The sequence below is a fragment of the Sminthopsis crassicaudata genome, chromosome 1 (assembly GCF_048593235.1).
Source record: "Sminthopsis crassicaudata isolate SCR6 chromosome 1, ASM4859323v1, whole genome shotgun sequence".
In the NCBI taxonomy this organism is placed as follows: domain Eukaryota; kingdom Metazoa; phylum Chordata; class Mammalia; order Dasyuromorphia; family Dasyuridae; genus Sminthopsis; species Sminthopsis crassicaudata.
Window position 1 is genome coordinate 274,399,350 of NC_133617.1, and position 27,245 is coordinate 274,426,594.

General features: G+C 32.0%; 1 protein-coding gene across 7 annotated transcripts in view; it reads right to left on the reverse strand.

Moving 5' to 3' along the window:
* Positions 1–27,245, reverse strand: part of MYBL1 (MYB proto-oncogene like 1) — a 60,230-nt gene that overhangs the window by 26,620 nt on the left and 6,365 nt on the right. For 6 of the 7 annotated variants that reach the window (XM_074278806.1, XM_074278804.1, XM_074278808.1 and 3 more), the window contains exons 2-6: positions 17,458–17,563; positions 17,073–17,144; positions 12,404–12,496; positions 7,897–8,117; positions 752–929 (exon numbers count right to left, since the gene is read on the reverse strand). In XM_074278806.1, the coding sequence (XP_074134907.1) occupies positions 752–929; positions 7,897–8,117; positions 12,404–12,496; positions 17,073–17,144; positions 17,458–17,563 (670 nt within the window). Of the gene's footprint in view, positions 1–751; positions 930–7,896; positions 8,118–10,583; positions 10,732–12,403; positions 12,497–17,072; positions 17,145–17,457; positions 17,564–27,245 lie in introns of those variants that run through there. The other variant, XM_074278809.1, reaches the window with a different exon arrangement.

Sequence of the window (27,245 nt, forward strand, 5' to 3'; positions counted from 1 at the left end):
TTTTAAAGGTAGGATATTAGATATGCTTTAATTCACAAATCTCCTCTTTACAGATGCAGAAACTGAAGCCCAGAGAGATTTATTTATCAAATGCTAAGTAGAATATTATTGTAGTTATGCAATTTAAGGGGCTTTAGGAACTTCCCCAATTTGTTGAACTGTCTCAGTAAATTTACAAACCAATTTGAAAAAATGACTTATTAAATTCAATCAAGCAATTAGTTATGTGGGAAGGGAAACATTCAATCAAGAAATCAGTTGCTGACTAAATTGAACTGGTATTCCCAACCCTTGCCAGATATTCATAAAACCTGATATTTAGAGATAAGGTGAGATGCCATCAAGACTAAAATACAGTTTATATAGACTATAAGTCAAATTTGCCTATCATTCATCCATCCTACATAGATCAAATGAACTACAATATATACATACCACTTTTAACTAGGTAAGATCAAAGCTTTAAATAAGGGGGCAAATTTAAAATAATATTTGTCTATGAGAAAAACATACTAAAAATAAAACTATCCACTAATATCTAGCTAAGATTATCACCTGTAGCATTTATCTCTTTTACAACTTTCTTAATCCCTCCCCCCTCTCAGTTTGGAAACTTAAAATATCTATTCTCTTTTCAATACTATTAAATAATATTGGACTTGCAATATTGGACCAATAATATTAAGAAAACAAATCTCTTCCTATATAGCAACTAAACCATTTAAAAAGTAAAGATATTAAAAATATGTGCCTGAACAGGTATGTAAAACTGATTCTGGGTTTGCAAATGGTCCATAGTCGCACAAGGTTTGTGTTGAAGTTTTGATGAAGCGGATCGCTCCGATTTGATTCCATCTTGTAAGTAGCCTTCCTGTTCCACTTTTCTTCGCATAGTAGAATTCCAATGATTTTTAATAGAATTATCAGTCCTAAGAAGTGATAGTGCACAATTAAAAATAGGGGAAAAATGGGGTGGAACAGGATTTTAAGAATTTTTAAATTTTAGAAATTATACAAATTATTTTAAAACTTAACTTTTTACAATTGCTGAAAATAAATGTTTTATTTAAAAAGGTCAAACCAGAACTCTAGAAGAAAATATATAAATATTTCAAGTTCAAAATTATGTTAACAAGATGGCATACTAGCCCTGGAATCAGAAGGATTAGAATTCAAATCCAGCCTTAGATGCTGTGTGACTCAATCATTTAACCCCGAATGCCTTCAAAAAAATTATGCTAACAAGGCAAAAGGACAATAAAATAAATCTTACAATGAGGAAAACACTACTTTGTAATAAGTATTCTATTATCTAGAAATAAAAATCAAGAAGAGAGTTCTGCGTTATTTATTTAAAAGTGAATTATAAAACTAAAATATACTGAATAAACAAGAGGTAAATTTATATGATCAAAATAAAAAACATGCATATTAATATTTGTAATTTACCAAATGAGCAACATTTTGCCTATTACAAACATCTGAGATACATCATTGCTTATTATTGAAAGCTAAATAATTAGTATAGCTAATATTTATATAGTGCTTACTATGTGCCAGGCACTGTGCTTATAAGCATTTTATAATTATTATCTCATTAGATCCTCAAGACAACTCTAGGAATAAATACTATTTATATGCACATTTTACAAAGGAGACTATATTTGGCAAACTGCTTTCAATTACCTCAAACTGCTTGATACTGCAAAGAAGTCCATCTACCTCTTTAATACACATATTTTTCCAGAAATATTACAAAGTTATAAGTTCTAGGATACCACAGTCTCATAAGAATTTAAGTAATTCAAGGAAAATAAGACAGATGCATAGTAGGTATAAACCAATGTATTATCAAAAGCATTTTTGTAGTAGATCACAAATAATGGGGAACTCTGGGTGAGGTACAAGACCCTTTAGTCCAGTGGAACTCTGCTTTAATTACAACACAGCTTGTCATGCTCCCTGACTTCTCAAGAAGGCCAAGATGCCCCTAGGGGCGATGGGGAACCAAACCAGACACATCAGCAGAGTTCCACTGGACTAAAAAGTCTTATACCTCACTCAGAGTTCCCCCCTATCTGTGACCCTCCACACATTTTGTATACAGGAATAGGGTACAGGAATAGGATATGAGATAGTGAAGCAATCAGAATTAGAGATAATAGATGGATAGGTCAACTGGATTTGGTAGCTTCAAGACACAGAACAAGAAGATGCTCAATATGTTGGGCAAGATTTTTTTCCAAGAATGCATAGGTTAAAAAAGACAAGAATTACACAGGAAAAGAAAGTGTAGAGAAACAGTGAACTACATCTGTGGTAGTAATTAGCAACAATGACACCTCAAATACATCTATGATTTTATTAAAATAAGATTTTAAAGCTCTTTGTCATGAGGATTTTTTAGGTTTTGAACCAAAAAGTTTTTACTACTACTTGCATTATATTGGAGGGAAGCTGAAGGGTTCCATTTTTGCATATTCTCACTATTCAAGAGGAATTATTTATTGGAGGAAAATGAAATGGTAGAAAACGCAACCGATTAGATAGACTTCACAATTCTTATCCCCAATTTTTTTCTTTTTTTTTTTTTTTGCTGAGGCAATTAGGGTTAAGTGACTTGCCCAGGGTCATATGGCTAGGAAGTGTTAAGTGTCCGAGTCCAAATATGAACTCAGGCCCTTCTGACTTCAGGGCTGGTGCTCTATCCACTGCTCCACCTAGCTGCCCCATTTTATCCCAATTAAAAAATATATATATATACATATATATATATATATATATATATATATATATATATATATATATATATATATATATTTTTTTTTTTTTAAGTTAGAGATAGCAAGGCAAGACTGCAAGTGTCAAAAAAATTATAATCAAATATTAATTAATCTTCTCATCTGAAATAAAAGATATTCTAGATCATAGATCAATCTACAATCAACCAAGAAGTATTTAAGAATCTACTATAATCTGTAATAGGTACTGGGAATACGATTAGAAAAAAAATCCTTATTTTCAAGGATGAGAAGAAATATTAAAGAGACAAGGATCTTGGTAAGAAAAGATAATGTTTTTGTACATTAAGGCTCAAGGAGAAAAATTCCATTTTTTTTCAATATATATACCTTTTACTGCACATTCATTAAATATTTATTGATCACTAATATATACAAGGCTCTATGGAATATGCAAGTCCAAGATTTGAATTTCTTCCAGAAAGAAAGCAAGATTTATGTATATATCAAGTATAAAATGGTCTCTACATTACAGAAGGTACAAGACTTTCCATTTAATCTGGGGAAATAAATATTCTTTAATTCAGGAGAAAAATAAAGGAAAAAACAAACCTGTTCCCACAGACTTCTTAAGAATGAAGTAGCTTCTAATCCTCTCAAGAAATTATCCAATGAGAAAAATTATATTAAGTACTTTTACAAACTAAAAGTTCAACTAAACAAACTATTAAAGTGTCAGTCATTATTATTACAGCATAAGGAGGATCCAGAGTTGCCACCAAGAGGCAAGATTTCATTTCAGTTACTGCATTAAGAAGAAATGTGTCAAGGTGACGACAGAGGCAATTCCCTGTAGAAATGGACATAAGTAAAACTATATAAAAACATTTAGAAAGTATTCTTTTGGGAATGAGATGATATATATCCTCTTGAAACTTATCAGAATGAAAGACTGTATCTTCTGGTGATTCACATGTAAATGAATAAGAAGAATTAAAAAAAAATAATAATGAAATACTCTCTAGAGATTTTGAAGATCCAGGCTGCAAAGTGAAAGATATATGAACAGAATATATGAACAAAACTTGTATTTTTATAATTGTAGCCAGCTGAAGGTAGAGAAAAGAAGCTATGAGAAGTAAATAGCTAAGAAAATAAAAAGGGAACTGGAGAATCCAAAGAGGTAATGAAAAACTTAGAATTTTCCAGTCAAAAAAGGGTAATTCAATACTTCTAGGATCTATGATTTCCTTGGACTGAGGATTTCCTTCACTGATAGATGGACTCAATCCATCTATGACTCAAAAGAATTTTTTTTTAAAGAATTGTTTTAAAATTTCATTGCAGTCAACCTACTAATGAACTTCAGAAGACTTAGCTAGTTTGGTCTTCAAGGATCAGACACACAATTCATTAGGTTATTAGTCTTTTTAGCTTGATAAGACTTACCTTACTTAATAGTTATAGCACATTTCAGAACCCAAAGTCACTTCCATGCCACTGAGGCATGAGAACAGAAGTTAATGAATATTCAAAAAATATACAATAATTACTTACTTTAGAAATGCATAAATTTGGAGAAAAAACAATGAAGAGCATTTGAAATAAGAGAAATAGAAATGATATGTTGGGAATATTACTACATAAAAAGCTACAGGAAATGAATAAGAAATTCCTAATGTGCATAATAAAACTGGCAGATATAACATAGTGGTTTTAGGGGATTTCAATTAAAAATGCTGTATGTCTCTATTAAAAGTTTAGAATACTTAAACAACACAGGACTTAGATTTGCTACTAATTTCATCTCTCAAAATATGATAAATTAAAAAGCTACCTGCTGAATTGGACTTGATTTTGTACAATAAGAGGGAACTTATCAAGAGTACTAGAAATTAGGAGAATCTGGGGAACTTATTATTCATCATAAATGATGAAAAACTCATTTGTCTGGCATATTCAAAACTGTGCTTAAAGGGGAAAAAACTATTTGACTTTAAAAAGATTTTAAAATATTTAGATATAAATTTGATAGGATCTGTTGGTCTATGATTTTAAAAGGGATCTCTCACTTCAAGTGAGATGGGAGGCTCTATAAAGTGAAACTCTAATAATAATTACAAATTACATCTATGACAAAGGGCTAAAGAGTCTAAGAACACTGAAAGACCTGTGGGAACTTTTTGATGACCTATTTTTAAATGAACATAGAAAGCAAACAGAATCAAAAATACATAAATGAGAACTAAGAAAGAATGGAGTGATCCTATAAATTTAAGTGCAAAACAATAGAAAATGTTTAAGTAGAATTTAAAAATAAGATTAAAGAAGAGAGAGAATTCCTGTTTAAGTGACTAGGATGATAACAAAGAGAAGTAAAACTAATCAAATTTTATTTCGCTTCTATTTCCTCTATGAAGGAGAATAATATATGGCCTGGAAAGGAAAGAACAAAAATGGTTAATATGAGATTGAAATATATAATTAAGAAATAGACGTAAACTAGATCCTTAAATAGGTTCCAGTCACCTGACTTGGGCAAACTCCATTGTTACTGTACAGTCATGTCCAACTCTTTGGTATCCTATGCATCACTGTCCATAGGGCTTTCTTGGCAAAGATACTGGAATGGTTTGTCATTTCCTTTTCCAGTTGCAAACAGAGGTTAAGTTACCTGCCCAAGGTCAGATAGCCAGGAAGTTTCTGAGCTTGGATTTGAACTCAGGTCTTCCCAGCTTTAAGCCCAACATCTTATTCAATGTGCCACCTGCCAGACCAGGGTATTGAAAGTATTTGAGAACAGGGATTACTGAACCACTGCTGTTGATGTGGAAAATAAGAGAAGTGCTGCAGGAATGAAGATTAACAAAGATTTCAGAAAACAGTTGATAAAGTGGAAAAATATAGCCTGGCAAACATGAAACTGATTATTGGCAAAATATTAGAAGATTATTACAGGGATAATTTAGAAACACAGAGAAAATATTTCTAACCCTTTACTAAAAAAGAATGCTATACTGAGGGTCATGATGTTGTTCAGTTTTTTTTAGTCATGTCCATCTCTTTGTGATCCCATTTAGGATTTTCTTGGCAGAGATAGTGGAATAATTTGTCATCTCCAGTTTATTTTCCAGATGAGGAAACTAAGAAAGAGGGTTAAATGGTCCCAAAGCTACTAAAAGTATCTGAAGTTAGATTTCCTAGTCTCATCTGCTGACTCCAGCCCACTATACCACTCAGATGCCCCGAGGGGTATTGAGGACCTGGAGTCAAATCCTAATCAGAAATTCATTACCTGTATAATCTTGGGCCAATGAGAACCTTTTTGAGTCTCAATTTCCTCATCTGTAAAATGGAAATAATAAAATTCCTCTAGTATATATCTTACAGGGTTTTGAAATATTTAGATAACAAGGTACTGAACAGGTTTTAAAATGTTATATAAATGTTAATAATATTGTTATTTACCACAGTTGAATGACTGGACCCAAAGAATGGTAAAAATTTATCAGCCAACATCAACCTGGAGAAAAATTCCTTAGAATGCTATAATTTGGTCTTGTTCAATAGTTTTTGTCAATAGTTTTAGCTAAGGCATAAATAGTACATTCATCAAACACACAGATAGTACAAATCTGGGAAGAATGGCTAATAAATTGGATGACAAACTGCTTCAAGAATGAAAGCTATCTTGACAAGCTGGAAAGAAGGGCAGAAATTAATAAGATTAAACTTATTAGGGATATAAAGATCTATGTAGAATTAGATTTAGCTCTACAGAGATCTATTTGTATGTCTAATCTATATAAATAGGCTATACTTGAATTCAATTGCACAGCCACAGGATGAGGAAAAATACTGTTAGAAAATAGCTCATGTGAAAAAGTCTTAGGAATTTTTAAATAGACATTCCATTTTTCATTAGAAATTGACAAGCTAGGATATGTGAAGATATAGTTGGGCAATAGAAGGCCCAATAGAACATACTGGAGAAAGTAGAAAATATGAAATTTAGAGGAGCACACCATAGTAATCATTAAATATCAGGAAGAAAGATGTAGATTCTTCAGACAGAAATGACTGTGAGGCAGATTCCTATCTTAATATGATATGAAAAACATTTCCAAGGTGAACTGGATGACCAATTGTCATTGCCATAAGTAGGAATCACAGTTCATGAAGGTGTTAACACTAGACAAACCTCTGAATTCTTTTTCAGCTCAATGACTATGAAATGTGTGTAAGGCAGAGTTCACAGTGGAATAAAATAATGCATTAGAAGATGGGAGTTTTTATTTTGGTTTTGATAATCACAATCTCTTGAAGCCATGATTTCCTCATTTGTCAAAAAGAATGACATATCTATCTATTCTCTTCTTAGGATTATAGTGAAGATCAAATGAGATAACATTTGAGAAAGTGCTTTTAAAACTATAAAATGCGATACAGATCTAGCATATTTAGATGTTTAGACCAGAAAAACTACTTCTAATATGAATTCCCCCTCTCCCCAACAATTTTATATTTTTGTAATGTCTCAAATTATTTTTAAAAATCTGAAGTGTTTCAATTCTACTGAGCTATGCATTAGCATCAAGAGAAAATTAATGCAATAACAAATTTTTAAACACACACACACACAGCATCTAAGCTTTTTGTTTTAACCAGTATATTGCTAGTTACAGAGCTGATACTGTCATTATAAAAGAAGTAATCTTTTGTATAAGAATTATATCTAAGATTTGAATTTTTCCCATTCCCATTGAATCTATGCTTGTCTAAAAAGTATCTGCTTAATACCGATCTGTTATCAGATAAAAAGAAAAACAATATATACATCAAAAAAATCAGTCTTATATGCCTAATTGCTACTGAATTGGTTCTAATACTACTTATTTGAAAATTATGCTTACAGTATAAAAGTATTTACTTACAGTAAAAAATACATTAAAATGAAAAACCCTAAAAGATTGCTTACTTTTAAAAAAAAGTTTAATTTTAGATTAAGATCCATAGAAAGCTTTTGAAGATGTTACTATTTAATTTTTCCTCTAAGTTTGCTTTGTCTTATAATATCATGACAAATCTTAATAAAGATTACGTTTCATTACAGAAAAAAAACAAAAAAAAAACACATATACATTTGCATAAGCACCTTCCAGGAAGAAGTTTGGCGATTTCAGCCCAACGATTTCCCAACCGTTTATGTGCTTCATAGATTATTCTGTCCTCTTCTTCTGTCCAGGAAGACTTCTTTACTTCAGGATTCAGATGGTTATGCCACCTCTCTCGACATTGCTTCCCTATTCTTCCTTTTAAATGTTTTGCAATTAAAGACCAGCGCTTTGGGCCATATTTCTGAACTAATTCAATAACCTGAAAAAAAGGAATATGTTTTAAAAGTGGAAACAAAAAAAATTTATAATTAAAATTTGAATAACATCACTAAAAATTTAATGCCCAATTGAAAAGCTCAACTGTAACTAGCCCAACAACTGTGAAAAGCACTTCTTCAGATTTCCAAAATGAAAATATGATTAATACAAGTGCTTATAGTTGATCATTGACTAGAGAAAATGTTTAATCAAACTGTAGTACATGAATGTAATGTAATATTTCCATAATGTTTAAAAAAAGAATTCACAGGACCATAGTAAAACATGAGCTTAAGTGAAATAACTCACTTATGATACACACAAGATTAAAGATAATAAATGAAAACAAAAAGAAACTGAATACTGTGTAATTATAAAGACAAAAAATATCAATAAAAATATTAAAACAACTGCTTTAGAAACTAAACTTGATTTGTTTAAATTTACTTACTATAACAACAGTAATGACATAAGAATTTTTCAATCCGTTAAAAAAATTTATTTTCACTAATATAATTAACAAATCACTTTCAGAGTTTAAAGTCCTTAAATTTCTCCTATTCTATCAGTAGGTGTTTTCTAAATCTTAAAAAAAAAAATGCTAATCAATACCCTCAACCCTTCAATTAGATTAGTATTGAAAATAAAAAATTAATATGACTGTCTACATCCATAACCAGCTACACCATTAAAATGAAACACTAAATTAGAGTCAGTTTTTTCCTTCCCTACCCTCCCAACCCCAACTTCTCACCGAGAATATAGCAGAGTGAGGCAAAAAAACACTTTTCTCAATGGTTTATGTTATCATTAAATTCCTGCTCACAAAATCTTTGTCTGAAACAACTAACTGCATTGTTCAACAATAATATATTGGTAAATATCTATTCTTAATTACAAAATGCAAAATGGCCATGACAATTAGATGGCATATGCACTGTTTCAATCTTAAAGGTCTATGTTAGTACTTCTCAAACAATAGATTGGTGAAGCTCTTTGTAATTATTTAGTGGTATTAGAAAATATCACTAATCAGGAAAAGCTAGACCAATGTTCTCAAAATGTGCCCATTCTTCTCCCCTGCCAGAATTTACTATTATTATATTATCACATTATTCCCCATATGGCTCTCTCCATAATATCCCCAATCTCCTGAATGAATAAGGGAAAATGAGATTATCATTTTCTATTTCTTCACAATTTAAATATCTGACACAAATTCTGAAATAAAAGTATAAAACAAGAATGTATTTTATGGGACAGCTTCAATCTAGTCTATATCAAAATGGTATCAGGAGACTAAACTGATTCTATGGACTACCTTGAGGATTTGGTGCTTTCTATATAATGGGAAGCAGGGGAAGCAGGGGAAGCAGGATTATATGAGTTCAAATTTTGCCTCTGACACACATACTAGTCTTGGAACCATGGAGAAATCACTTAACTTCTCTGAACCTGTTTCCTCATCTGTAAAATAAGGAGAATAATACCCACACCACCTAGTCCTAGGGCTGCTAAGACTTCAAATGAGAGAATATATATAATACCATGTAAATATTAAAACACTACATTTAAAGCATTAGACATTTAGATATTTAATTGTGTTTTTTAATCTAAAGTGTCCTTTCTTCATCGTGTAAGACTACTCTAACTGTAATCATCCATTAATTATCATCTTAGGGAGATAATGCATATGTTTACATGTATATACACACATATAAATATTACAAAGAAAAAAGGGAATAGAACTTGGAGTCAGGAAAAGATAAATTTGAATTCTAGCTTGGTCACTTACTAGATGTGTGACTATAAAAAAAGTCACTTCCCTATGCCTTAGTTTCTTTATCTGTAAAATGGAGATAATACTATCTCAAAAGTCTGTTGTGAAAAATATCAATAAGAATTATTTTTATTTTTCCTATAGCTAGAAACAACCCTCATCCTCTGAATTAACAAAGCACTTTGGACTTCAGATTAAAGTTAAGTATTTTTACCCAGTTTTATAGAGTCTTGTATAAAGTTATTTACATTAACAATTTTTATTTATTTATTATTTACATTCACAAAGACGGATTATTTCTTATTCTCCTTTGTGTCCTCCTTAATGCCTAAGGGCACTCAAATGTTTGCTAAAATATGAAAAGGAAGAAAGAGATTCAGAAGTAGATTTAAAAAAGACAAAAAAGACAGAAGTCTAGAATGAAAAGGAAATGAAATACTAAGAAATTGCATTGTCATCATTATTACAATTTTTGGGGACATTTGCTCATTGTGATTCCCACTATCCAGTATTTAATTAATTATAATAGAACTGCATTTTTTGCTACTGTATTTTAATCTAAAGTGCCCCCTTCTTTATCTGATAAAAGGCTGCTAATATTGTAATAATCCATTAATTTTCATCTCAAGGATATAATGAACAAAATTTTGTTGTGAACAATGCCTACTATATAAAAAAAGCACTTACACATATAGATTTAAAAGCAGAAGTGGGTGTTGTTTTACACATTAGATTACAATTCCTGAATAGTAAAGTGAATATTTATATATCAAATCATACTTTCCCCAATGATTTCCATTAGAGTTAGAGATGCATTTCAAGATAAGCGTACACACTATAAAATAAAATAATAAAGAAAATCACATTCAAGGATCCTGAGCACAACTTCAAAGAGGATATTTTTGTCAATATACAATTAACTTTCCTATACAACTTTTAGAAGGAATTAATGAAATGAAAATTCAATCCATATGATGACAGCATAGTTGTTAATTCAAGAAATTTAACAGAACTCTCTAAATTAGAAAAAAACAATGGAAAAAAATTATAAAAATATAATTCAAACAAAACAGATAAGGTCTGTTTTACTCTTAAAAGAAATTTTAAAATATACAATGATATAGAGAGGCAATATGGTAAAGCAGAAAGAACATCAGACATTCTGGTGACTTTGGGCAAAGTCACAACCTTTTAGAACATTACTTTCCCTGTCTACAAAAAAAAAATCTGATGGTTTGTTGTAATGACCTTTATGAACAAAAACATACAAATAAACACACATGTGGTATTATATTACATTTCTATTCAGAAATATTGACTTTGATTTACATATTAGGGATCACCTAATCTAGTCGCCTCATTTTACACATGAGGAAAAACTCAAAGCACTTAAAGATTTTTATTTTTTATTTTTTTGGTCTTAATGTCTCACAACTAATAAGTAGCACAGTAAGGATTCAAAACCACATCTTTTGAAACTCTTCCCCAGAGTAATCTGTGATTGAATATTAAGGAGGAGGATGCTTGTGTTGATGGAAACTTTCTCCTAATTGAATAATAAAGATGGTATGTCCCAAACTGCAATAGCAGACACAGAAGAGCCCAGGCCATTTTCAGGTCAGCTAAATCCAGCATTACCCACAGATCTATCTCCTGTGCTCCAAGCCATCTTATTCCTACCATGGAACATAGTACACACTGATCAATGTGTATTAATTTTTACTCTTGTTTAGGTAGTTATAAATGCTATAGGAATAACTAATTTTTAGATAATTCACATGACATAGCAAGACCTACAATATGAATTTAACAACGTGACAGAAAAAGATTATATGGTGGTGTTCTTATTTAAGTAAAAAACTGTCCTTCAGTGAAATATGCAAGATATTCACTTTGAAGAATATACTGACCCCTCTAAAAGGTAATCACCAATCTGGTTCTCCTATCTGTTTTGTGTGTTTGTAATCAAACTGCAATCACAACCTCCCTTTGGTTTCTTTTGGACCAAGTTAAACTTTGAAGACTTTCCAATCTAGCACTGTCAATGCCCCTAATCTCCTTTTAGGTTCTCTTCTACTCTAGTTCTTTTATCTGACAAAACACTCTCTGGATTCAAAATTCCTGCTTAGTTTATTGTTTTATTATATTAGATTTGTTTTTCTTTTTTCTCTTTTAATGGCTGACAATAAACTGCAAATGAGACTAAGAAAAGGTGAACAAACTATTAAAAATTGACTCCTCATCACTATAAACTAATGAAAAAAAAGGTCGTATATATAGTTACCCTCTATTTAATGAGATATAATATGAAGAAACCTACATTTCAAAAGAATAATATGTACTAATATTTTATTTTGTAGCTTAAAGGAAGACTAAGACATGAAATCAAAATAAACTGATATTTTGTATAACAAGACTACAAATAGCAAGTAGAAAAACAAGATCTTATATAATTTTACCTACTATTTCTTCACCACAGGGGGGGGGGGGAAACATGAATTTATTACCCTCTGATCTTCTTCTTTAGTCCATGGACCTTTGATTAATTCTGGGTTTAAAACTTTCTGCCATCGATGCTGACACTGAAAATCAGATCGGTTCTGAAACACAGTTTTAAAATTATTTAACTATGAAATACTTTCCTTCCCACAACAGTATTTCCCCAAACATGAAGGGAAACCTAATCTCAGAAATCCTACAATTTGACAATAATAAATTTTCACACTTAGGATTCTTATACTGATAATATTTTATGCACACACATATGTATTTATATGTACAAGTATATGCACCTGTGTATATATGCACATATACATCTATATATATGAGAAGTTTTATGACTAAATATTTGTTCTCTTTATCCCAAGAACTTAATCTATACAAATGTTGAATTAGGATGAAGTATACATGGTCATCTCGCTATTAATCTACTCTGAAAGCAATAGGACAAAGCTAAGTTAACTATTACAGAGACCTGGGAACCAAAATTACAGTGCACAAGCATGTAGATTTCAACTCAATGAGAGCAAAAGATAAGGTAATATGAAGGACAACAAAAGAAAAAGGAGACAAATTGGTTTGTTGATAAAGGTAGTCTTGGTCCTGGCAAATGTGAACATGTATTCAGTAATAATCTATGATAATACTTTACTTCTAGGTATGATTTTATAAGATGCCAATAAATGCTTTCTAATCACAGCTTCAAGTATATCTTGAAACAAGGTAGATAAATTCTCAATTCTAAAATTCAAACCAACATAAGGAATATTATCAAATGAAATGAGCTCCTGTAATATAGAAAATACAGTTTCTTAAAACAAACCAATTTGGCAAGAAAAAAAGTACCAAACCATGTAAGTCAACAAGAAAATGACTTGCTCAATTAGAAAATGGCAACATTACAATACAAAGTATTTGGATTTTACTATAATTTTTAACTGTATTAAACTTTTGTTTCCAATGTATCTCTCAAATACTGGCGTTAACATATTTAGAGAAGAGAAACAGATATTTTAAAAACTTCAACAAGATAACTTTCTACAATTCTTTAATTGCAAATTATATAAATAATATATATAAATAAAAATTAAATAAATAAAAATACACAATAAACATATAAGATTCAATTAAATGGAATTAATGCATCAGCTCAAGTCCACTACAGTAGTGTTCCTGTCTCAATCAAGACCAAAAAAAAAAAAAAAAGGCGAGGGGTGAGCTGATAGATGTAAATCACAGCAGGTAGAATTTAGATATAAAAAAAAAATTTTTTCCAAGAGAGGAATTTTAGACTAGCTATACAAAAAAAAAAATAGGAAAAGGAGTAAATATGGGAGTATATAGCTTCCTGCCTCTCCAGATATTAAGAATACTTGTCATAAAAACAAAGAAATGTATGCAGTTTGGAATTCAATAAATATTGGTTTAATTTTTTAATGTTATAATTATGACCCTTTTTTGGATTAATTTCAATAGACCCGAATTTCTCTTTTTTCAAAACATGTGGTGTTTCCTTCATAGTAGACATTGTCATAGTTTAGTAGTTACTAAATTAGTACTTAAATGCAGTACAAATAGGTGACTCAGTGGACAGAATACTAGTACAGGTATCAGGAAGAATTTCAAATCTGGCCTCAGACACTTTACTAGCTGTGTGACCCTGGGCAAGTCACTTAATCCTGTTTGCCTTAGTTTCCTGATCTGTAAAATGAGATGGAAAAGAAAATGGCAAGCCACTATAGTATTACTGCCAAGAAAACCCCAAAAGGAGGTCAATAAGAGTTGTGTCCAACTGAAAAATGGCTGAACATCATAAGAAAGTACCTAAATGCACTGTATTCTTTAACATTGAATTCTAGTTTTATCACTGTGTAAAGTGGGATAAATCACATTTATCTCTGTGTTTCTGCCATATGTAAATTGGAAAAAATATATGCTGCTCCCTGTTGTATAGGGAGTCTCAGGACCTTTATGTCACCAAGATAAAATATTTTAAAACAAATAACATATATGAGACACATGTGAAATTGCTTTTACAAGACCTACCTGGGAAAATTTGATCACTAAGTTTATTAGGATTATATGTAAAATATGAATGAAAAAGCATAAAGATTTTCAGAACAATAAAGTGCACGCATTTTGTATCTTCTAATTTGTCAGAGATTTCTTTTATTTACTTTCTGACTCTCATTTATGTTCTGAGTACTTGGGTAAAGAAGGTACATTAAAAATATTTTCAGTTCAACAAACATTTATTAAGTAAAAATATAAGTTTTATTACTTTTACAACTTCTCACAGCATTTGCAACTATTTCATTTTTACTTAAAAGAAGCACAAATACAGTGTTTTACAACATTTGTAAATATCATGATTTATAAGGTATATTATGCATTTTATGCCACATTGATTTGCATTTGCCAGAAATGTAAGAACCTTTTAGTCTTTCATAATCTGCCTCCAAATTAGCAAAGCAGATCTAATTTTTGAAAAAGCTGACCGTGCTATATAAAATAACCAAACCCTGATGCTTAAAAATCTTAAGACATAGTTGAAATAAAATTCTTAGTAGTTCTCCTAGTTTTTTACTAGCTTTCAAAATTTCTCTGCAATTAAGTTATTTATCAAATTAAAGTGTCCCCCTATTTCCCTGTGTCATAATGATGAAAGAATAATAACAATATTCTCAAGATATACAATATAAACTTAATTATAGTGAAACTAATTTAATTCTAAAATGCATCATTTTTTTTAAAAAGTCAATTTAATTGAATGAGAATTTATTAATCCCTCAATACATGCAGCATATTATGATAAGTGCTGAAAATGGAAAGACAAAATCATCAAAACAATTCCTGCCCTCAAGAGCCTTAAGTACTACTTTGATGGGAGGGAAGGAAGGAAATAAGGCAATACATATCTGACTAAAAGAAAATTCAAGCAGGGAGAGGACACTAACAATTAGAGGAATCTACAGAGCTTTCCTTTAGAAGAGAGCACTTCGTTTAAGCTTTGGAGGAGGCTAAGCAATTTGATGGAGCGGCTGTGATAAAGTACTTTCTTTTTCTTTTTTTTTTTTTTTTTCTTCCTGAGGCTGAGGTTAAAGTTAAGTGACTAGCCCAGGGTCACACAGCTAGGAAGTGTTAAGTGTCTGAGATCAAATTTGAACTCTGGTCCTCCTGAATTCAAGGCTGGTGCTCTATCCACTGCAACACCTAGCTGCCCCTGAAAAGTACTTTCTAAGCATAGGAGATAGCCTATTTAAAGAGAGAAAATACCAAGTTCCAGTTAGCAACAATAAGTTACAGTTTGACTAGAAAAGAATATATAAAAGGGAACAATCTAATCTTAGAAAGAAAAGCTAGAGTCGGAATTGTGAAGAGCTTTATTTTTACTTTGAATTTTACTTTAAATTACTGAAGATTTGTCAAATAGAGAAATGCACAGAATCCTGATTCAGAAAGATTATTTTGACAGCAATGTGGAGGAAGCATTAAAGAAGGAAAAGTTTAGGGGCAGAAAGACCAATTAGGAGGCAAATGTAATACAAACATACTGAGAACCTGAATTGGAGTAGCCCTTGTTGAGGGGGCATAAAAAGAGAGATTTAAAAGACGTTTAAAATGAGCTGAGCAAGTCTTAGGAGTTGATTGGACATAAAGAGTTTAAGGGAGAGTGAAGAGTTTAAAATGATGAACTAAGTGATTGGAAAGAAGGTTGCAACCCTCAAGTAAGGAAGTTTTACAGATTAAGAGGCTTAAAGAGCAAAGATGTTGAGTTCAATATTGGACATGATGTAAACTGTGTCCCCTTTAATCTTTGTGGGGACCCTGATGTAAACTGTGTCCCCTTTAATCTGTGGGGGAAGGGTTGGAAAAGCCCTAATGTAAAATGTAGAAGGGTGGTCCTGAGCCTCAAACTCTCTCGGCCTCTGGGAGGGGACCCACTATCTTCTATCCATAAGGGACAATCCCAGATAAGTAATCTCATTCAATTGGAGATCTTGGCTTGGGGAATAATTACCTCCCTCTATGGAATGGAAAATTAGTCCTTAATTTCCGCAGCCTCTAACCTCAGCCTCAAACCTCAGCAGGCTAATAAAAGACTACTACTCTGAACCCCGAATCTTTGCTAATGCCCTTCTGGACTTAGCCTGCTGTGTCTCAGTGTAAACCTTTGCAGAAGTTCTAACAGGATTTTGCTCACTGATGAAGATATTTTCTTCTCATTGTAAACCCATCTTTGCTATAGTCCTAACAGGATTTTGCCTGCTAAGAAAAGCGTAAATAAACCCATTCTTGACACAAACCTCCAGCCTGTATTCACTAGGGTTTGCAAATTCTTTCACAATGCCTGCTATCAGCCAAAGGGGATCCCATTGCTGTCAGGGGATCTCTCAACCCTCAATTCTCACACCTCAACAGACAAGTTGAATTTAAGATTTCTAGGAGGCAGCTGATGCAGGACTATGGCTCAAGAAAGAGGTTAAGGCTAAATATATAGACTTGGGAGTCACCTTCATAGAAAATGGTAATTTTCAGTTGCTGGGAGAATCTGCATTTAGTAAATAATGTATGTTCTTTGAGAAATGTGCTCAATCTCAACTACATTATTTGGTTTAATGCTTAACATGTCTAACCTGGTATGACAGCAAACAATTTAACAAATATTTCACTTACTTGAAGGTGACTAGCAATTAGAGTCCAATCATCTGTTCCATGTTGTTCTACCAATTTCTTTAGCTTGTCATCCTGAGAAAGAGATGCAAATTAGAATTCAACAAATTCAAGATTGAGAACAGAAACATTTCAGTCACATTATTGCTGATGGTTATATCTGGAAGAAAATGTCCAGACCAATACAATTGTACTCTCTGCTGATTTGATCTTTATATTAATATGAGGCTATTCCTATAGATACTTAAGGCAAGAAAAATATGCATACCATTGGTTTTAGGGTGTGTTTTTTAAAAACATCTTACTCGTATATCAAGCACTGAGCAATAAACATAAGTATAAAATACAGTCTTTCCCCATTCTACATAAAATTCATGTCAAACATTACCTCATCCCTTGTCCATTTTACTCTGTTCCAGAGCTTCTTCAATCCTTTTTGCTGTGGTACTTCATAATCATGATCAGCATATTGAAGGTCATCATCTTCATCCTCACTATTAAAGTAATACAATTCCAAAAATCAAGTTTTGTTTAACTTTGTAAAGCCAAAGGACTTAATAAGATATCTATCTATATATTGTTGCTCTTCTTATTCAAAAGAAGATATTGTTATTGCTACCTTTGTGTGCATAAGCAAACCATTAGATTAACATTTTCAGTCTTCTGCCTTTCTTTGTTGTGAAATGCAAACTTGCTCTAGACTTAATTTCTTCTTTTTTTTCCTTAACATTTACTCAGTAAGATAATATTATAAAAACTAATTAAGTCCTTACATAGTACAAGAAGATAAGGGCAGGTATAAATAATCTTGTATTCTCAAGATTCTGATTTTCTAGAGTGCTTGAAAAAGAAAGAACCAGTGACCAGCTATGACTATTGAAAGATTTCTTCACCTCAAGGGGTTCAAAATAAGGGGGGGGGGCGCAGAGAAATTTTATATAAATAAATATATATATATATATATATATAAAGTGTGATTTACACTATTGAATAGAGAAATGTAAATTAAGACACACACACCCCCAGATTGGCTAAGATGACGGGAAAAGGTAATGATAATGGTGGAATTATGAAGTAATCCAATCACTCTGAATAACAATTTGGAATTATGCCGAAAAGGTTATAAAATTGTGCATAGCCTTTGATCCAGCAGTATCACTACTGATCTGTATCCCAAAGAAATCATAAAAGAGAGAAAAAGATCCACACATGCAAAAATGTTTGAAGCAGTCCTTTATGTAGTAGCAAGAAACTGGAAAACTGAGTGGATACCCATCAATGAGAAAAGGCTGAATAAATTATGATATGTAAATATAACTGTTCAATTGAAATGACAAGCAGCTGATGTCAGAAAAGCCTGGAAAGACTTATATAAACTGATGCCGAGTGAATCAAGCAGAACCAAGAGAACACTGTACACAGTTACAACATTATGTGACAATCAATTGTGACAGACTTAGTTCTTCTCACCAATAAAGTGATTCACAGCAATTCCAATAGTCTTGGGATGGAAAATGCCATCCACCTCCAGAGAGAACAATGGAGATTAAATATGGATCTAAGCATAGTATTTTTTTTTCCCCTTTGGATCTGATTTTTCTTACACAGCATGACAAATATGGAAATAAGTTGAAAAGAAATGTATATATTGAACCTTTATCAGATTACTTGCTATTTTGGAGAAGAGAAAGGTAAATAAAGATGGGAAAAAACTTGGAACACAAAAGTCTTACAAAAATGAATGCCTAAAACTAGCTTTAATTGTATTTGGAAAAATAAAATACTTTTTTTTTTTTTGTAAGTGTACTTTAAAAGGGTCAGGAATTTACCTCTACATAAATGTACTTCTTGAATTTTACCCAATATTTTTCCTCACCCAATGTTCTTCCTCAATTATAACGTAAGTTCCTTAAGTACAGGAACTTTATATTTGTATTCCCAGTGTTTAGTCCAATGTTTGGCACATAGTAAACATATTTGATAAATGTTTATTGACTAATTGATCAGAGATGACATTTTTTGGTGATTTGTTTTTTCCATTTAACAAGAATTCTTTTCTCCTTTCTCAACCCTTTCAGAATTAGAAAGAAAAACAAAACCTTTGTAACAAATACAAATAGTCAAGTAAAATAAATCCCCACACTGGGCAAGTCTTAAAATATATGTCCCACATATGACTTTATATCCATCATCTCTGTTAGAAGGTAAGCATTGTGCTTTCTCATTTGTTCCCTGGAACTATGGCTTGATGAGAATGCTTAAATCTTTTAAAATTATGTGTCTATACAATATTATTATTGTATAAATAATGTTATATATTGTGCAAAATAAATGTATATATTGTATAAATTCTATAATTATTGTACAAAATATATAATGTGTATTTTCCTGGTTTTGCTCATTTCAGTCTACATCAGTTAATGCAAGTGTTCCTATAAAACCACTTCTTTTATTATTTCTTATAATACAATAATAACATTCCATTACACTAATAAATAGGCTTAATTTATTCAACCATTTCCCAGTTGAGAATACCTAGTTTTTGGCATTGCTGGGTCACATCAGTATGCAGTTTAGTGATTTGGGGAAGCATAGTTTTAAATTGTTTCCCAGAAGAGCTATACCAATTCACAGTGCACTAATGTACCTGTTTTTCCTGCTTAAGGAGCTCCTGCAATTGTCATCTTTGCTTATCGATGGGGATAAAGTAGAACTTCAAAGGGTTGCTTTATCTGGCATGTACCTAATTATTAGCATTTGGAACATTTTCCCATATGGTATTGATTTCAAATGGCTTGGATTTCATCCTTTAAAAACTGGTTTACTGAATCTAACCATTCTGGAGAGCAATTTGGCAGTATGCTCAAAAAGTTCTCAAAACTGTACATACCCTTTGATCCAGCAGTGTTACTACTGGGTATCCCAAAGAGATCCTAAAGAAGGGAAGGGACCTGTATGTGCAAATATATTTGTGGCAGCCCTTTTCATAGTAGCTAGAAACTGGAAATTGAATGGATGCCCATCAATTGGAGAATGGCTGAATAAGTTGTGATATATGAATGTTATGGAATATTATTGTTCTGTAAGAAATGACCAACAGGATGATTTCAGAAAGGCCTGGAGTGACTTACATGAACTGATACTAGGTGAAAGGACCAGGAGATTATTATATACTTCAACAGCAATACTATATGATGATCAATTCTGATGGACATGGCTCTCTTCAACAACGAGATAAACCAAATCAGTTCCATCTGTTCAACAATGAAAACCACCAGCTACACCTAGTGAAAGAACTATGGGAAATGAACATGAACCACAACATAGCATTTCCACTCCCTCTGTTTTTGTCTGGCTGCATTTTTTGATTTCCTTCTCAGGTAATTTTTACCTTATGTCTAAGTCCGATTTTTCTTGTGCAGCAAAATAGCTGTATGGATATGTATACATGTATTGTATTTAACATATACTTTAACATATTTAACATGTATAGCTCTGCCTGTCATCTAGGGGATGGGAGGGGAAGCAGGGGAAAAATTGAAAAAGAGCGTTTTGAAAGGGTCAATGCTAAAAAATTACCCATGCATAAATCTTGTAAATAAAAAGCTATAATAAAAATAAAAATAAAAACTGGTTCACTAATGCTAAGTGAAATGAGCAGAACCAGGAAATCATTGTACACAGCAACAATAAGATTATACAATGATCAATTCTGATGGATGTGATTCTCTTCAACAATAAGATGATTCAGACCAGTTCCAATGACCATGTAATGAAGAGAAGCATTTACACCCAGAGAGAGGACTATGGGAACTGAGTGTGGTTCACAACACAGCATTTTCACTCTTTTTGTTGTTGCTTACTTGCATTTTATTTTCTTTCTCATTTTTTTAAAGTTTAACTTGATTTTTCTTGTGCAGCAAGATTATTGTATAAATATGCATACATATATTGGATTTAACATATATTTCTACCATGTTTAACATATATTGGACTATTTGCCATTTGGGGAAGAGGGTAGAGGAAGGGAGGGGAAAATTGGAACACATCATTTTGCAAGGGTTAATGTTGAAGAATTGTCCATGCATGTGTTTTAAAAATAAAAAGCCTTAATAAAAAAAATAACAAAAAAAGAAAATCTATTTAAAAAATTTTAAACTGCTGTTCATATTCTTATACCTTTTATCAACTAGCAATTAAAAGATTAGATCAGTCACTCAACCCTTACTATGAAATTGCCAGATGTTTTTTCTCCAGAGATCTAACTTAAACCTATTACACTGAATAAATAGGACTTTTGATTTGGGAGATAAATGGAAGTATGCAAGAAAGTAATTTTACAGTAGAAAACATAAATGGGGAAGGGCAGGAAAAGATATAGTGGTGGAGATGATGGCAAGGATAGATTGAGGGCCCTAGGCACCAGGGAACAGAAGATGTAAATACAGCAAAGACAACCCACTTTGTAATTTTCCCTAAGTTAACTCTTGGAAAAAAGAGATTTCCCTTGCTTACTTTCACAAGCAGCATAGAAGGTGTTATAAAGGCAATTTTCTGCAATGCTGATAGAGAAGAAAACAAGTCTAGAGACATCTTTGATGAAATGCTAGCCCAGAGAAATCTTCCTAAAACTAAAGAATAATATCTTAATACATCTATTACTATTCTTATCTACTATTCACCTCTCACTTGCCCTGTAATAATCAAGAAATCATTAATGCTTTTTATGCCAGTACTCTCAGTGATTCCAAACTGCTTGATGTGGTTCAACTTTTTAACACCTATGTTATCCTAGTGCTGCAAATACTGGGATACCAATAATCTTAGAAAAATCAAAATTCTAATAACTAAAGGGAAAATTTTTTTTAAGCTCTGGTTATTATACATAGATTTCAGCATAATCCTAATGGTGACTTTTGTATGAAATGTGGTATAAAAGATATCAAGATCAAATATAACTAGAAAAGGAGGAGATAGTCATTTATTAAAAATAAAACAAGCACAATAAGTTTTCTGCCAAGTTGCAGAAGTGCCCTTGTCTGAGCAAGGAGCAATGATTTGTGACCATGGGAACGTATTTTGGCCTGAGAATCACAGCATAGTTGCTTGTAAGCAGGGATGTCTTACCAGGGAGGGCCTCTCACCTGTGAGTGAGTTGCTGGATTGGCTCTCCTCCCATTGGCAGATATCATCCATACGCAAAGCCCATGAGCTGCTTCTCTAAATGGTGATTGGGAGATTGGGGATTGCCTACTGTTCATGCACTGATCACGCCTGCAAAAATGTATATCAACAAGGCTGTATGACATAATAAACTGGAGCTCTTTTCACACTCTGAGTCTCCTGCCTCATTCATCTTACCTTTGAGATCAAAGGGCTTATATTCTTTGAGCTCTTAAGAGGAGGCAAAGCCAGAGAGCTATTAAAATGTTCATTTGACCCAGCAATACCACAAGGTATGTATTGCAGAGATCAAAGAAAAGGGAAAAGGACCAATATGTAAAAAAAAATTATAGCAGGTCTTTTAGATGTACCAAAGAATTGGAAATTGAAGGTATGCTCATCAACAAGGACAGTGACTGAACAAGCTGTAGTATATGACTGATGGAATACTAATGTGCAGAAGAAATGACAAATGGGATGGTTTTAGAAAAGTCTGGGAAGAATTACATGAATTGATGAAAAGTGAAGGGAGTGGAGTTAGAACACAGTACACAGTGACAGCAATATTGTAACAATAATCAAATGTGAAAGACTTGGTTATTCTGATCAGTACAATGATTCAAGTCAATTCCAAAAGACTCGAAGAAAACTACTATCCACCTCCAAAAAGAACTAATTCAATGGAGATTGAAACATAGTGAGGTAATAATTTAATATTTGGAATGCAAAATTCTGAAAGTGAAATCAAAGGATTATTAATTTAGAGTTGGAAGAAACTTTAAAACTTTCCTGCTTTCTCCACTATACTCAAATAGGGATATTTTCTTTACTATCCCTCCCCTTTTTAATTTTCTTTTCTATGTAGTCTTTTCTCTTTAGAAGGTCAATTCCATGAGGGCAAAGGCTGCATTTTATTTGTATTCTCTGTGCTTAGTGGCTAGAGCTAGTGTTTAATAAATTCTTCATGACTTGATCTTACTAAATTGCTACAGTTCCTCCTCCATTTGAGAGATGGCAGAGAGAAGCCAGGGAAGTTCATGACTTGCTCAAGGTCACATACACCATAGGAATAAAATTCAGAATCCAGACTACAAATTAATTCCTTTTTCACTTCACAGTACAGTATTATTATATAGTATTATTACTGCTACTGAGATATAATCCTGCAAAACTGATAAAAAAAAAAAAAAACAGCAAGCAGATGCATCGCAGTACTCTCCAATATTCCTTGCCTTTACATTTCCATAATTTTACAATTCAGAGCAAGTTAAATGTTTAAAGATTCTTCAATCACTCTCCCATAATGCCTACTGATTCTCTACAAAGGATATAAGGCATTACTGCATTCTGATTTCCTCCCTGTAGGCAACACTGATAATTACAATTGATTCACCCTCACATATGAATGATTTCTTTTCTTTTCTTTTTTCCTTTTTAAATTGAAGCTTTTTATTTTCAAAACGTATGCAAGGATAATTTTTAAACACTGACCCTGGTAAAATCTTATGTTCCAATTTCCTCCCTCCTTCCCCTCCACTCCCTCCACTAGATGGCAAGTAATCCAATAACATATCCTTTTAAAAGAATCATCATGCCTTGATAAATATAGAAATATGTTTAGAAGAATTACACATATCTAATCTATATTGGGTTGGAGAAAAATTTGAAACACAAGGTTTTGAATGATCTTTAAAAATATGTATTTGGAAAAAATAAAAAATTATTTAATATGTGTGTGTGTGTATATATATATACATATATACACATATAATAAACATATATACAATACACAATCTGTTACTTTGGTAAACCAAACAATTTAGATACATTTTGGCATGATGGCTATTGTCATCAAGTGGGGGAAAAAAAATTCAAGTATTCACTATGAAAGGAAGGCATAGCCCAGGCTTTATTCTTTCACTGTCTTTTCTCCATTCTGTTTATACTTTCTATTTCTATTAATTTATCTACATTTAATAATTATTTATCCCACAAATACCTAAATTTTGATCTCATATGAACTATTGTCTAGCCATGTGCCAATGTCTTGTTTATCAGCTGCAAATTTTTTAACCCAAGTGTAAAGTTTTATACTAATTTGTCATTATTAAATGTGTTCTATCATTATATAGCTGTTCAGAACCTCTTTGAAAGAGGGTTTGGAAATATAAGATTGCAAAATAATTTGTCAAAAACTGCCTTGTAGTGAATAAAAAAATAATTTAACTGTCCAGTAAAAGATTAGATAAACAAGATGCAAAAGGAATAGTGTTGTAGCCATCATATTTTGTAGAAACCCAAGAACACAAAGTAAAAAAGCAAGAAAAAAAATTATTCTTGGAACTTAGGAGCAACATGGCAGAAAACAGATTTAGATTGGTATCTTCTACCACATACCATAATAAATTTCAAATGGATAACAGAATAAAATATGAAAAAGCCAAATATTAAAAGTCAAAAAATGTAGTAATTTTTCTTTCATACTTTTGGAATGAATGTCAGCAACTACCTATGAAATATCATAAAAATAAAATATATAAAAAGTTTTCATATTAAAAATGTAATTGGAAGTAGAAAATATAAAGATGGGGGAAAATAAAGCATCTTAAATCAAAGTGTGACATCCAAAACTATAATTATAACTCATTCACCAAAAGATAGTAGTCAAAGAATGTAAAGTTACCAAAATAAAAATTAGAAATTATAACATAAAAACTATCAACAACTATATTAAAAATGTCCAAACAATTACTAATAATGAAAAACATCAAGTAAAATAACACTTATAACCTGTCAAATTTAATTCCATATGTTTTATTAGCACTTACTAATTGTAAGGCACTAGATACTAAGGATACAAAAATAAGCCAAAAACAGTTCCTATCCTCAAGGAGCTTACTACTTCTACCATAGCAAAGAAATTCTTAATCTGGGATCTATGAATCCCCAAAGGACCTGTAGATAGATTTCCATAAACTTGGATGGGGGAGGGAAATCACATCTTAAATTGAAATTTAATAGGCTTCCTTTGTAATCCCTTTTATTTTTATGTATTTTTAAAACATTATTTTGAGAAGGGGGTATGTCCTATATACCCCCTTCTCAAAATAATGTTTTAAAAATACATAGCTAGATGGCTAAGTGAATAAAGTGCTAATCCTGAAGATAGGAAACCCAAATTCAAATCTAATCTCAGACATTAGCTGCATGGACAAGTCACTTAAACCTGTTTGCCTCAATCCACTGCAGAAGAAAATGGCAAATACCTGCAGTATCTTTGCTAAGAAAAAAGAATGATCCATGGAGTCACTAAAGAATCAGACATAACTTAACAAAAATCACTATTTCATGACACAAAAAAATTAAGAACCCTCATGTTAACTGAATACAAACATATACAAAAACAAATTCAGTACTTGCAGAATTGTAGAGGAAGATAATTCTGTTGAGAAAATCAGGGAAAATTTCATGGAAGAGGCACCAAAGTTTAGTTTGGGTTTCACAGTCAGCAAATATTTGAGGGAAAGACTATATAGTAAAGGAATCAAATAGGAGTACAATAGAAATCTGTATGTTGTTCTGAAACAAAATGTATCAACAAAAATTTTCTTTTAAAAAGAACCATTTAGGAGTATGAACCACTTCATAGAATTCCCAATCCCTCTATTTTTGTCTGGCCGCATTTTTTTTATTTTCTTAATTTACACTATTTTAAAGTCCAATTCTTTTTGTACAGCAAAATAACTATATGGACATGTATATACATATATTGTATTTGGCTTATACTTTAACATATTTAACATGTATTGGTCAACCTGCCATCTGGGGGAGGAAGGAGGGGAAAAATTGGAACAAAAGGTTTTGCAATTGTCAATGCTGAAAAATTACCCATGCATATATCTTGTAAATAAAAAGCAAAAAAGAAATAATAATAATAGTAAAAAGAACCATTTGGGATTCTGTTTGTCTTACAGTGTTAACTTTCTTGTATTACTTAATAAGCAAATCATATATGGTTCACCTAAGTCATTAATAAAAATGAGCTATCAGTGCAAACTAACCAGTCTTTATCACTGGACTTGACCTATTTTTGGAGATCTAGACCACATGACATTTCTACCTAGATTCAACAGTATCAAATTAAAACCATTATTTCCTCCCAAATCCTCTACCTCTTCTGATGTATCTATTTCTATAAATCACTATCATTTTTTCAGTCCCCACCATAGTGATCCAAGTCATTGGTCCCTTGTCATGACTTTAAAAAGTTGAGGGGGGGGGGAGGTAAGGGGGAAAATGGTGGAAGGGGATGTTGAAGATGAGAAGCTTTTGAATCCCAAAACTAAAGATCTTGGCCTACAATCCTGACAAAATTCTGAAACATCTTATTAAAGGCATGTAAGCATTTTAAAAATAAAAGGACATTTGCCAAGAGTTATCATGGCTTCACCAAGAACAGGTCATTCCAGGATATTGTTATCTTTTGTTTTTGTTGAATGTCACAAAAATTACTTCTCCTTTACACTTGCTTTTTGGATTTCAGTAAAGCCTTGACAAAGTCTCTCATCCTATGTTTATGGACAGTATAAGAGGCAGCATAGCACACTGGGCTTGGAGTCAAAAGGCCAGACTCTGGCTCTGAATATGACCCGGGTTAGTCACTTATCTATCATCTCTGGGTTTCAATTTCCTCATCGGTACAATGAATGAAACTCTAGGATGCTGTGATACAAGATTCAGAAATATGGGAATAGTATGAGTGACTATATCCAAAGAGATCCTCAAAGACAACTAGATAATAATAGAAATAAGATCATAAAAATGTTTGCCTCAATCGGGGACATGTTAAATCAAATCTCCTCTATTTTTCTGCCTTTAAATAATACACACACACACACACACACACACACACACACACACACACACACACACACACACTCTCTCTCTCTCTCTCTCTCTCTTTTCACATACACATTACAATTAGTCAGTCCTCTACCAAGGCAATATTTTCTT